We start from the raw sequence: 13695 nt of genomic DNA, 5'->3' as shown, positions 1-13695 counted from the left end.
TCAAACTGGCAGTCAACGCAAGGAAAGGCGAACAGTGGTGGATAGAAGTACGCTATTTGGGGTCGTCCGTGCGACGCTTACACTTCAACGTTGCGCTTTTAGGCCGGCCTTCTCTCGATTTTGCCGCTCCTCTAGGGATTCCGTGGACTCAATGGAGCTATCGTGGAGCTATAGCAAATATTCGTCAGCGCTGGGGGAGACAACCTTTCATAATTCATACACCGTTCGCCTTTTTGTGGCCTAGGGGCCAATTGAGAGAGCTATGCGTGAAGGACAGACCGCCCCCCCCCCCCAACCAAAAACCGTGGCGGAGTCCTTGTCCCCTCCCATTCCCCACCCCCACCATGGCGAAGTTGGCTGTGAGTGCGGTCAGCCTCATAATGGGACGTCTTTCCTATCTCCCCCACCAGGGTGAATTTGGCCGAGTTACGAGTTACCCTGTGCAGTGTGCGCGGATAAAGGCATCATTTTTCCAATTCACTATCTGTGCAATAAGTGTACACTACCTATACTGCTTAGACACTCCCCAGTGATGAGTTGATAAGAGGCAAAACTAATACGTCAGGGAGGGGATCTAAGCGCGAAATGTGACATGCTGCTGTGATTTATTTTCCCGAAGCAAGTATCCTTGACAGACGAGGCTCGATAAGGCACGAGCCAATAAAAATATAGTACGTCGCATTCGTGCAGATGACAATGGCTTGTTGTCAACATTGTGGGCTATTCGTGCCCACGTAATAATACGTATGTGTCCTACATATTGACATGTTATGACTTCCAGCGTTTATCCTGACGTTTACGTGACGTTTACGATTTGTGAAAAAGAATAAGTCTGAAAATTTCGTCATAATTTTACCCTTGGTGACCTGCAGTGACCCCAGCGATGACCCGACCTAAAAACGACCTTCAGAATTTTGAAGATCTTTAGCGAGCTATGTATTGTTTTTTCCGCTTCCTCTACTCGGTTTTCGAGATAATGGGTTAGGCCCTGGCCAAATACCCCCCCCCCCTTCCCTACCATGGCGAAATTGGCTGAGACCCCCTTGCAACGGCCGATTTTATAATTTTCGTGGTAGGTATTTTAACATCAGGGTGTGTTTTACGCCTCAAATAACTACACCCTTTAGAAATAAGCGGTCATATTTGGATCCGATGGCGTTACATACTGGATCTATTCCGACTCCTTGAATACGGTATTCGGTAATATCAATATGTTCCGACTCGGAAGCGACAGGGTGGCCGGTGGTGCCGTTGGAATCAAAGTCGCTGAGTGGCCCCATCTGGGCCGGCTGAGGTCACGTCGGCTCCGTCAGCCCCCCCCCCCCCCCCCCGGAGCGCCGGGGGCGGGCGGTGCAGCTGCTGACTGCTCGCCGGCCGCCGCTCTGCCACTTCCCGCCTCGTTCAGGCACGTGGGTGCACACTGCGCGCGCCGGCGCCGGCAGTCGGGGGCGGCACGGGCGCGCGGCTCCAGTGGCGACTCGGGAGCGGCGTGGCGTGGGGTGGGGTGGTGCAGCCGTGCCGTGGTGGCTGGAGCGAGTGGCGGTGATGTTCTGAGAGGCTGAGCTGACTCAGTGACGGAGGAACCCACGACTGGTGAGTACTACAGCTGGCCTGCATCGGCACGGCGCCCGCTGAACGTTTACAGAACCAGTAGGTAATCAGCACATTTTTTTTCTTCGGAAATAGCGAGTACGCTGAAGTATTGCATTCAATTCTCCCCCAGGAGTTATCCTAATAGGTAATAGGTATATTCGGACACAACCTGTGGTTTGCCGAAATTATGTCATTCGTAGACGATCAACTCGAATCGGTTTTCTGTAATTCTGAATATTTTCCGGCATTAAAAAACTGCTCAATATTGATGGGTACCGATATGACCTGACCTGTGACGTCGGTGACTGACCTAAGGAGTAACTTTTCGTGGCCCCCTCCCCTCCGGCCTCCGCGCCGGACCCAAGGCCCTCTGACAGCACCAATTAGGTACAATTCCCTCCGTGGGAAGGGCGTGGCAGCGGAGTAGATGGGGGCAGGAGGTGACTGGGTCTATGTCTCAATTCCTATACACACCGACCGTGAAACTGCACATTGGCCAAACATCAGCCCTGAGCGGGGGATGCGACTCAGCCGGACTCGGGGACGAACGCCATCGCGTCCGATCGCGTCTGGTGTGGCACCATTTCCGCTCATCAGCTGCAGAAATCGCCCACGCACATTGAACGTATGCAACATTTTGACAGTCAGGTCACATGAACAGCAACCGTCAGTCCGCCCAGGCACGACTTGAGAACAAATGCACTACTGGATAAAGTGCAATAGTGCTCCTCGGCACAGAGTATAACCCTGACGTCCGTATAGGTTTCCGGGGTACCGTAAAGTGGGGCTATTTGAAACGGATTTTACAGTTTTTGGCCTCTCCCTTTAAGACGGCTCATATTTCTTATAGCATGTAAATTGCAAAAATGTAGTTCTCTGTGAGCTCTTTCATATAGGTGTATTTTGGTTCAGCTAGTAATAATGACTGAGGTTATTTTTTATGTTAAAGCCTGTCTCAAATAGCCCCATAGGGTGGGGCTATTTGAGACAGTTTTAGTTGCAAGGAAATTAAAGAAAATCGGTCACGCTAGAGATAATTTTTTAAACGCCATGCATTTGGAAATTGAACTTTGATTATTTTGGCAAAAATTGTTTTTTTTTCAAAGACTGTTATATGACCTTTATATTCAATCTTTTCCTTTTTCGTAGGACACTTCATTTCGGTAGGGTATAAAATTGCATCACTATATGCTAAGGCTATCATAATATGATGACCCATAGCTTTCAAACTGACAGGATGATCATCAAGGACTATTTTAAAGTCATCGACAGTAAAATTTTGAAAGTAAGTTTTTGTATATAGCCCCGGTGACGTGAAAACAGATATACCGAAAGTCGGTGGGGCTATTTGAGACAGTCTCGCTACCTTATGAAGCACACTGTAATGAATCAAACAAGGCAAAAGGTTTCCCAAAACATTTGAGTGAATGGTCTGCATGATTGTTTGTTCCATTGTACATCTCCATGCGAAGAAATAACAGAAAAATGTTAAACGGTTTTGATTTTATGCCGATTTTCCTCGATCGCTGCATGCCGTATCAATTGGCCGGTTACCCTATCACATCAAGTACTTGGATAGGCTCACCTAACAGTACGTTCATGTGTTAAGTAACATTCGATGGTGTTTTTTGGTCAACCAAGGTAGACATATGTTGATTGTCGAATGAGTCAGTGACTGATGAAGCACATTTTAAGCACATATTCATCAGAATTACTAGTTTGGTCACCAGCTAAAGGGTTAATATGTTACACTACGAACATGTAAATATTGCTTGCTGCTAAAAGTACCTACCATGAACCCACTGCACGTTTATGACCACGACCGATTCACCGGTGTTGCTTATGTCGAACGTTCGATGCACTTCAGGTAGATGGCGGTAAGTCTTCTCGGGTGTATCGCATCACCGTTATCATCAGCTATTTGGCATATCCGTTGAGGTTTGACCAGGTGGGCATCATCGGGATTCTGAGACAATGGGTTACGCAATCGGCAGTACCGTTAACAATATATATTTTCATGAAAAATGTGCTTAACCTATAAGCAAAAAGGTAGTAGCGATAGATACAGTGGCGAAGCTGTTAAAACTTCAACTTTTTTAAGCTGCAGGTAGGGGTCCTTTTCGAGCAACTTAAATTGTGCGTTTTTCTGTATTTCGTATTTTATTGCAAATTTCTTTCAGAACTTTTCGAAATTTTCAAAAAGGTTATTCAGAGCATTCATTGTTCAATTCCACATCAGCTTAAGCAAAAATGACGAAAAAGCATCAAACGGTTTTCATTTTACAGCGATTTTACTATACCATTACCTTACTGTCTCAAATAGCCCCACTGTCTCAAATAGCCCCACTTTACGGTATATAGGGCCTTGGGTTTCCGGAAGGCGGATGATGTCGCATGGCCCTATTCACCGCACTCTGCCCGTATCGGGTCAGGCCTCAGTCACAGTATCGGCCATCTCTGCCGACAGTCTTTAATGGGGTGTTCGGTGCCGTCGGTCCTCTGCCAGTGTCCATGCACCGTTGTCGGTGTCCGGAGGAAGCTGAGGGCGGCCCACCCCCGGCAGCCCACATCTCGCTGTATGTCGCCGCCTGACAGAGGCGGTGCGTGCGTCTGACCGGTGGCATGGTGCCGTGCATTCCCCACGAGCCACTGAGTCCCTTCAGGTGTCAACTTCTATCTGCTGTGGTAGGGTGGCCTGCTCCATCCTCACTGACCTGGCCTCTTCCTCCCCTCCTCTCTCTCTCTCGCTCTCGCTCTCGCTCGCACCGCTCTGTGCCGTTTGTTTCGGCCGGCTGGCCGCCGGTTCACACCAGTCGACTGGTGTGTGGCAGTCGTTCAGTCAGGCAGGGTTTCACGGCTGGCTGGCGGGCCGGGCCGCCCGGCAGCACCGCAGGACACGCCTGGCCGACTGCCGGACCTGACTGCAGCTCCCCCACAGCTGCCGGAGCCGACTGCAACTCCCCCAGGTCCACAGCTGCCGGAGCCGACTGCAACTCCCCCAGGTCCACAGCTGCCGGAGCTGACTGCAGCTCTCCCAGGTCCACAGCTGCCGGAGCTGACTGCAGCTCTCCCACAGCTGCCGGAGCTGACTGCAGCTCTCCCACAGCTGCCGGACCTGACTGCAGCTCCCCCACAGCTGCCGGAGCCGACTGCAACTCCCCCAGGTCCACAGCTGCCGGAGCCGACTGCAACTCCCCCAGGTCCACAGCTGCCGGAGCTGACTGCAGCTCCCCACAGCTGCCGGAGCTGACTGCAGCTCTCCACAGCTGCCGCAGCTGACTGCACCTCTGCCACAGCTGCCACAGCTGCTGGTCGTGGAGCCAGCGGTGCCGCCGGCTCCCCTCCCACGCCGACGTCGGCAGTCTGCGCCAGGCTGAGTCGGCTCATGGGGAACGTGCTCACCAAACGCGGTACTCGCTGCACTGCCATGTGTTACTGGGCGCTCGCCAAAAGCGGTACCTAGGTACTGTTTTACTGGGCACCCGTCCAGAGACGGCTGCCAGCCCGCTCAGCGGTGCTGTACCGGCGCCTGTCCGTGTCTGCTCGCTCCACCGGCGGCGCGTGGCCGAGGAGACGGCCGGGCACGCTGTCGGTGGCTCGGTGCGCCGTCGGCACACTTTACCGTGGCGCTGCCGGTAATGTGCCGGTCGCGGCCACTGCGCCGCGGTGCGATGGACGATGGTTGAGGCTATCCACCACTGTGTCCTATACAGTGCTCCAGCGGTTGCCGACAATCCACCTCCAGCCGTGGTCCGGCGGCAGCGCCGTCTGCCGGGCGCGGTGCGGTGAGCTGGCGCAGCGGCAGCGGGCGAGCTGACTGCGGTGTCGGTTTTCAGCCTCCGCCGCCGCCGGGCCCGCTTGGCCGGTCCGGTCACCCAGCGACATCGGATACCAGGTCTATCCAATGTCAGCTCTGCATATGCTGACCAATTGACCATCGTAAAGGTGATGTTTTGTGCTATGGAACGATTCAATCGAAAGGGTAGGTACACCTTAAATCACCAGGGCGGCGCGGCGGTCCGTTCCGTTTTTAACATAAGGCGAACGTTTGCATTCCCCTCTGTTGCTCGACTCTTGGGCCGCTTACCGACCAACAAGAAACGGTGCTGAAAAGGCTATCTCGCTAAAAAACTATCTCGATGAATAATGTCGAGATTTCCCCCCACTTTTTTATCACGTCACGTGGCCAAGCTGACCTCAGGTGACGCTTATGTAAATAGCTATACGAGAAATACAAGCTGTGGGGGTTTAGAAACTTACTTCTTGTAAGTTTCATCTTCCTTGGAAGATGTCCTTGGCCCTGTTCAGCGCAAGACGCTACCAGGCATTGGCGCTGGGTTTGTATGGAAACGTAAAAATTGCAATTCTGCTAATGCTTACGTTTCCATGGGAACCGAGCGCCAATGCCTGGTAGCAACAGAAAAGTCCTGTCGTGAAACATGGCCCTGAGACTGAAGGCGTCGCGAAACTGCTACATATATTCTTCGGACGTACAGAACTATAAGTGTGACGTCATGGGTCAGTGACCTGCTTGATTTCAAAGTTCGTTTGGTGTCACAAGATGACTAGTTTATCCAAAATCTGGCATGCCTATACTTTCAGCTCTCTATCGCCACTGTATGCCAAGCAATCGCGAAAGACGGCTGGGACGGAAACAACCCTTACCGCTCTGCTGGGGGATGAACGTTATGGTTCTCAATCTCGTCTTAAATATCGCCTGGCGATGTGTCGAAGCAGCCGGTCCACATTGGATGTGAAACCGCGGATGGCGGGAGGGCCGAGAGAGGACAGGTTCTAGCTTGGTGTTCCGCCACGGTTGCGCTGAGAGTTGGTGCTCGCGGACCGCGCACCGTTTCCGAAAATACCCCGGACTGACCTGGAATGCCGGGCCCCCACGGAGGCCGCCGCGCCGAGGTCGGGCGCCCCGACCTCGCGGTGCGCAGCCGTCAGCACTGCAGGACGATCGGCCCGGGGGGGGGGGGGGCTGACATTAGAACATGCGGCAACGTATGGATCGGCGCGGCTGACAGAGATGATCGGTGCTGCAAGACTAGCGAGACGAATAGAGCGAGCAATGACAGCCGCCTTTAAACTAAATATAGGTAAAGTGTTATTTTTTCAACTGTGTGTTTGTGTGTGTTTTTATGAATATTTCGGTCATCGTTTGCCTTGTGTGACGTCATTCCTTCATGTCGTCATAGAGTTTTGCGTCAATAACTCCCGAGAGAATTGAACTAGCGAGTCGGGGAAGTCACTAATGGACTCGGGAAGGCCTGCCGAATCAAATGGTGTACATTGTGACGTCCCTCAACTAGCTTCATGACCTGAGTGGTTCTGACCTGACCTTGACCCGCGGTTAACATTTTACGTTAACCTCACCCAAACAAAAAGTAGGATAATCCCACGCGGCTGAGCAGGAAGAGCACGTTGATGCCAAAATCAAAGCCCTGGAACCCATTTAGGGGAAGTTATCTACCAAAAACCGTAACCATGCCCTGGGGCACTTGACCTGACCGAAAGGTTGACCTGAAACCTTGAAATCGGGTATCAGTCTCTGCGTTGTTTAATGGCACACACAATCGTCCTTTCTTCCGCGAGGTCTAGCTCAATAAGGCCAAAACAAACGGTGAGGGCGCTTGTATCCGCCTTCTCCCATCCGGAAAACTAATAAGTCAGGAGATGGAGTACCTACATTAACGTGCTAAGCATCTTTTGTTTACTTTTGTGAGCCCTGAACACCTAAGTTTTCTACCGACAAGAGGCGCTGCAGGTGTCTGTTGCTCAACTTTTTGCCTTCTAGGTCCTCTGGCCACAACTTTCGTATTGAACTCTCCTCATTCATGATTCAACAGTCGAAGCTGTCAAAGCGCAACAAACCTGACGTTGCCACCTTTCAAGGATAACGCAACACAATATTTGAGGGAGGAAATGCAAAATGCACGCAGTTAGTCTTGTTTCAAGGCGCAATCAGTGACAGCAGGGGAAAAGTTTCGTCACTCTGCCGTAGAAGCTCGAACATCAACATGTGAACTTGGGAAATGTCTATTTTTCCGAAATATGACGTTTGTCCTTCCACATGCCGAGTGAGATTTCCATGTTTGAGGTGAATCTCGACCTTCCGGCCGTGTCGGGCAGTTGACTGACTCAGCGGTGCGCACAGAGGGCATTCCGCTGCCGGCGGCCGGACGTCCTGCTCAGATAGGGCCGACTACGGCTATCCGCGCCGCCGCCGCCGCTGTCTGCAGGGACGGCGGCGGGACGAGGCCCGCTTCCCCGGCCGACCCCCGGCGGTCCTCTCTGACGGTCGGCACTGCTGTTCGGGACCCTCAGTCGGCACTGCTGCCCGGTGGGTCTCCGCCATGCCCTGAGGCAGCTGGTGCGCGACCTGAGACCGGTCACATTACCCGGTCAACGATGGTCGATGACTGACTCACTTTGAACAAAGGGCTGGATGAAATGGCCAATTAATCGTTGTGTTAATGAGACAATGAAAAGTATACAAATGACAAAGTTGAGCGTACGAGTATGTGCGGAACCGCAATGCTAAAAATGCACGGGTCCACCTGTTCTGAATAGCGGGAACGTCCAAAACCACCAGCTGGATACTAAATAAAGAGGTTCGTACTCGTAAATATACATATGCCAAAGTGCATTGGACGAGACATAAGCCGGCACAGCATAAGCAATTCCTAAGCCATAACCGTGTGCGTATATCTTCTGGCGCCTGTTCACCTGCCGCGCTGATTTCGCTGTTGGTCCGTCAGTGTTGGTTTCGTTATTTGTCCGGTGTTCGTAAAAAGTCGATCCGGTGCGGTAGTGGGCACCGACTCGTGGCTGATCTGGGGTGCAGTCAGTGTGTACCGCTGAATCTGACCCCGCCGCGGTGGGGTCTCAGTGCGGCAGGTGCCAAACAAAGCGCCGCTGCTGGCTCGCGTTTGGCTGCCTGCCACCCTCCGATGTCAGTACGATGGTCGTGAGCTATATGTAAAAGTTATCACCAAGGCCCTGTTATCACCATCTATTGCAATAATGAAACAAAGGAGGTAAAGAGGGATAGAGAGCTATCGAGAGAAAAGTTGGAAGGAGAGAAGAGAGAAGGGGAGAGAGGGGGAAGGGAAGGGGAGGAAGACAGCGAGGGGACGGGGCTGGCACTGGAAATGTGACTACTTGGCTGTCGCTGCACCGTCGTCAGCCGTGTGACTCACAGACTCCGACTCCTGCTCGTGGAATGCCCGTGACTCAGCACTGGCGATGGGGCGGAGGGAGGGGAGGGGCCGCCGCCAATCGAGCTGGTCCGTACCCTCCGACAGCAGACGGCCCGGCCCCCTCATGTAGGTACGGACACTGGACACACACGGTGTCACGAGTGCATCCGTAGCCGCAGTCACACTTCACAGACACTGGCACTGATATATGTAGACGTTCACAGAATCGGGTGCATCAGTACTCAGACATAGTTATTCCCGAGTCACATTTTCAGCCCACGCTCGGACACAGCCGCAGTCAGCGGCCGCGTCTCGCCGCCTGGGCTGTCTGCAGTAGCAGTACGCCCGCGGCTGGTCGCTCCCGCGGCGAGTGTGCCCCGTCTGCGCCGTGCAGTGACGTGGCCTCTGTACCCCGCAGCGTCCATCGGTCTTCGTTAGGGCTCGTCAGCGCCAACCGGCGCCGCGGCGTGGCCATGAACGAGTGGGTGCGCCGGCTGCGCTCCTCCGTCCAGGCCGCCGTCGGCAGAAAGCGCAGGAAGAGCGCCGACCCGTCAGCTGCCGGCGAGCCACGCAAACAAAAACCCGCAGATGTGAGTACAGGAAATCACAGGAAGATCGCGCTCTCTCTCTCCCTCTCTCTCTCTCTCTCTCTCTCTCTCTCTCTCTCTCTCTCTCTCTCTCTCTCTCTCTTTCTGCGCCTCTCTCTCTCTTTCTCTCTCTCCTCCTCCTACCCTCCTGAGGTTTTTTTCTAAGTTCTATACTTCATTATTTTGAGGCTGTTCTTATAGACCTGTCGTCACTGTTAGTTATTTAGATAAGCGCATGTTTTACTCGCCTATTGTCTGTGTAGTTTTAGTGACTGGCACGCAGCTCTGTAGTCGAGTGTAGTTGATCTAACGGCGCGGTGGTCCCGCGTCTGCAGGCGACTCCTGCCCAGACTCCGTCCGAACCGGAGCTGGAGCTGCCGCCGGTGGCGCCGCCACAGCTGCCCGGCCTGACCAAGCAGCGCGCCCGCGGGCCGCCTCGGCGCCGGCCGTCGCCGGCCCAGCAGCGCACCGTCTCCTGTCCGCCCGTGGAGGCTGACTCGACCAGCTTCGCCTGGGGCCGCGACCCCACCATCGACCCGGCGCTCTTCTTCAGCGACGTGGTGGGCCGCAGCCTGGGGGCGCGCGGCGCCCACCGCCCGCTCACCAGCATCGCCGAGCGCGCCGGCCGGACCGGGCCCGCCTCGGACCGCGCCAGTCGGCTGTCTGAGGCCAGTCGGAGCGGTCCCGGGGCCTCGGACCGCGCCAGTCGGCTGTCTGAGGCCAGTCAGGGCGGTCCTGGGGCCTCGGACCGCTCCAGCCGGCTGTCTGAGGGCGGCCCCGGGGCCTGGGACCGCTCTAGTCGGCTGTCTGAAGCCAGTCGGAGTGGCCTCGAGGGCTCGGAGGACGGCGATGGCTCCCGAGCCGGGGAGGCGGGGGCGAGGCAGGAACAGTCGGAGCGCCTCCCGGCGGCGCCGGCGGCGGGTGACGGGGAGTCAGTGCAGGACGGGGCGCCGGCGGGGAATGTGACTGACGGGACTGATGGGACTGAGCAGACGGCGGAGGGTGGGATTGATGGGACTGGTGTGACTGGTCAGTTGGCTGATCAGACTCAGACGCGGACTGATCAGTCTGCCGGTGACGGTCGCCAGTCGCCCGTGCTGCGCCTGACGGGGGGAGAGGTGGAGGGGACGCCCAGACGACGGCTCTGCGCCCTGCTGTGAGGTCGCCGGGACCACTGTGCGGCCTGGCCAGCACTCAGGAGACCCGGACTCTCTGACGGAGCTCTCTCAGCAAGTCTAAGTCACAATGGATTGGTGTGCTATGATGTGCTATGCGCTGTTGTGATAGGACAGAGGAAGGTATCCGCACTCCCTTGGGGAGCCGTTTGATCCAGCAGACATGCAGTGCTGCCTTGCGAGGCTAACTCAGAGCTTATGTTTGTGTGGTAAACAGTCTTTTATCTCCCAGTGTGTTTCCGATTACATCTGCATATGTATAGCGACGCTGGATGTGAAGATAATGTGGCGATGTGTTACCAAAGAATTATTAAAAACCTCAGCAGTATTTCGGCCAAGTTAGAGTTGCACCCCGCTAACTGTGTCATATAAGCCATTTTTCTCGCGGGCACCCACTGTGACATGAGCGGTGAAGTGTGCGCTGCCGAGGGTCCGAAGTCGACCGTCTCAGGCCGTTTGGCTCCGACTTTCTCCGAGCTGCGGCAGCGAACCGCACTGGTGCCGCCCGCTCTGGGATTCTACCCGTAGTGGTGCCACCGGCTGTGGGATTCTACCCGTACTGGTGCCGCCGTCTCTGGGATTCTACCCGTTTAGGTGCCGCCGGCTCTGGGATTCTACCCGTTCAGGTGCCGCCGTCTCTGGGATTCTACCCGTACAGGTGCCGTCGGCTCTGGGATTCTACCCGTTCAGGTGCCGCCGTCTCTGGGATTCTACCCGTACAGGTGCCGTCGGCTCTGGGATTCTACCCGTACTGGTGCCGCCGTCTCTGGGATTCTACCCGTACAGGTGCCGTCGGCTCTGGGATTCTACCCGTACTGGTGCCGCCGTCTCTGGGATTCTACCCGTACAGGTGCCGTCGGCTCTGGGATTCTACCCGTACTGGTGCCGCCGTCTCTGGGATTCCACTCGGAACGGCAGTGCCGCTCTGGCCTCTGAGCCTGGAGCGACAGAGCTGCACTACAGGGATGGAACGGCTGCCGTGCAGTCTGCTGTGGCCGGCGTTCCGCCGTCTCTGAGCAGCGGCACATCAGTGGACGGTAGTTTTCGGCTGCACGTCGTCCAGTGCTCGTTTTCGGAGATTGATTGTCCCAGTGTCAGCCCTGCTATTTTTAGAGGCAGATCCGCCACATCGTTCAACGCTTACGCGTCTGTGGTTTCTTCAGACACGTATTGAAGAAGATTCATCGATTTCAAAATTTTGTTACAAATGGAAGTAGCGGCATTTCTAGTGAAAGGTGCCTTGTGAATCTGATGCCTTGGATTTTATTAACATTATTGATCTTTAATGGGTAGGCTGATATTATGCTACAATGACCGTGCTCATTGAGCTGCACTACTGACCAGTGATATCCTGCTTTATAAAAAGGTTACCAAAGCCATGTCGCCGTCGGTTCGGCGGTGCCGTGTGTCGCTGCCGACTGCCGTTACGTTGCCACTGTTCTTTAGTTAGCCGGACAAGTAGTGTAGGTGTATAGCTCGCTATGATGGCTGAGGAGATATTGGTAAAGAGACCAGATGAGAGAAGCCTGAGACTGCTGACACGAGTGGCGATACAGTGCCTTAGATGGCTGCCCGTCGCAGCGGCCGCGGCAGAACCGCCAGGCTGCTGCAGCCGGTCTTCCGTTTTGTACCGTGCAAAGCAACACGATCAATACAATAATTTTCACTTTGCAATCGCCTTTCCAGTGGCGTTCGCATCAACCTGTTTTGCCGAACATCTGTGATCTATTTTCTGCAGACTATATGAAGACTCGGGGCAGCACTTTAAATTCCTTCGGAAGGCGCCGCTCTCCTTGTCAATTTATGGGCAGCAGATATACCTTTTACATCGCACAGCAACCTATAAGCCGAATACATGAATATCGCACTCCATATATCCATATAATGTAGGTAAACATGCATCAAATGTGTGATTTTTTCTCAGTGCTCGGCATAATGATAAGCATGCAAAAAACAATGGAGAGGGACGAAGCCGGTGTGACAGTGAGTTCTGTACTGCTGACCGCCGCTGACCAGTGTGTCAGTGCATGTGACGCTGGTCACTGCCACTCACCATGTGACTGATGTATGTGACGCTGGTGACCGCCGCTGACCAGTGTGACAGTGCATGTGACGCTACTGACTACACTGACCAGCAGCACCCTGCCATTCTGGGCCGGGGGTGCACCCGCCCAGAGCCGCCGCCGCCTCGCGTGTTCGGCGCAATCGGCCGGCCGGATCCCTCAACCGTGACTCCGGCTGTGAGTGGCCCGCAGAAAGGAGCTCAGCGGGGCGGTGCGGCGGCGCGCCAGCCATGGGTGCAATGTGGCGCAGCAGTGCGGACAGACGCGGATACACCCACCCATTGTCACCGACCGAACAATGTCCTCACGTATGGCATTGAGTGCCGGATAAAGCAGTTTGGCTCCTAAATGTTCGAACAAACCAGGCAATTACCTATCTTTTGACAGTCTTGACATTCTGCTACTTAAGATTTTTTAACGTTATCACCACTTCCATTTACGATAATAATGAGTACCTATATAGCACCAGCCAGGTACTATTTGAAGATATACCGGTATTGTTGAAAGCTGAATCGTCGAATCTCGTTCGATATCTGCCTGTCGAGCGGGCCCCAGCCCAGGTGGCGGCTGCTCGGCAGGTGGCGGCGCCCAGACAGCCCAGACAGCTCGGCGGGCGACCGAGACCGGCCTCCCGCGGAGTCGGAGCACCGAGCGCGGCTCCGGCGGCGGCGGCGGCGCGTCACACACGGGACGGGGCGGCTGCCGGTGCCGGCGAGCGGCTGCCGGTGCCAGCCCCGCGCCACCGGCGGCAGAGGGCGCAACTAGAGCCTGGCACCGCGACCAGCGGCTGGCAGCACCGGCCGTGCATCACCCTAGGCCCCGAGACCCTGAAACCGCACCACTTGGGCACGCCGCCCGGCCAAACGGGGACAGAGCTGCAGAGACACACCGACCGGTATCAGTCGCCGGTCGGAGATGAGGCCTAGGGGTGGTGCAGCGGCACCGCCAACGAATGGCCAGTGTCCGACCGGCTATATAGCCTTGGTCCGGCCTGCCACCTGAACCGCAGGTGTAGGTGTTCCATCTTCGGCCGTCCGTGGATGGAACCCTGTGAGCGCCGGTGAGCCGGCAG

At 55.2% G+C, this 13695-nt stretch overlaps 1 protein-coding gene across 1 annotated transcript; it reads left to right on the top strand.

Moving 5' to 3' along the window:
- Window positions 1-1410: 1410 nt before the first annotated feature.
- LOC122364375 (translation initiation factor IF-2-like) lies at window positions 1411-12234 on the top strand. Its single transcript, XM_043334684.1, has 3 exons — window positions 1411-1593; window positions 9217-9388; window positions 9721-12234. The coding sequence occupies exons 2-3, from the start codon at window positions 9272-9274 to the stop codon at window positions 10543-10545; spliced, it is 942 nt and encodes a 313-aa protein (XP_043190619.1). The 5' UTR covers window positions 1411-1593; window positions 9217-9271; the 3' UTR covers window positions 10546-12234.
- Window positions 12235-13695: the final 1461 nt, after the last annotated feature.

This window comes from Amphibalanus amphitrite, unplaced genomic scaffold, assembly GCF_019059575.1.
Source record: "Amphibalanus amphitrite isolate SeventyFive unplaced genomic scaffold, NRLGWU_Aamphi_draft 000673F_arrow, whole genome shotgun sequence".
In the NCBI taxonomy this organism is placed as follows: domain Eukaryota; kingdom Metazoa; phylum Arthropoda; class Thecostraca; order Balanomorpha; family Balanidae; genus Amphibalanus; species Amphibalanus amphitrite.
This window is presented reverse-complemented; position numbering and strand designations above follow the sequence as displayed.

What these genes read in the sequence shown, in the direction of transcription:
- LOC122364375 (XM_043334684.1), top strand. Translation starts at nt 9,272, where the DNA reads ATGAACGAGTGGGTGCGCCGGCTGCGCTCCTCCGTCCAGGCCGCCGTC. An exon ending in GCAAACAAAAACCCGCAGAT is followed by an intron (nt 9,389 to 9,720) that starts GTGAGTACAGGA and finishes CCGCGTCTGCAG; the next exon opens with GCGACTCCTGCCCAGACTCC.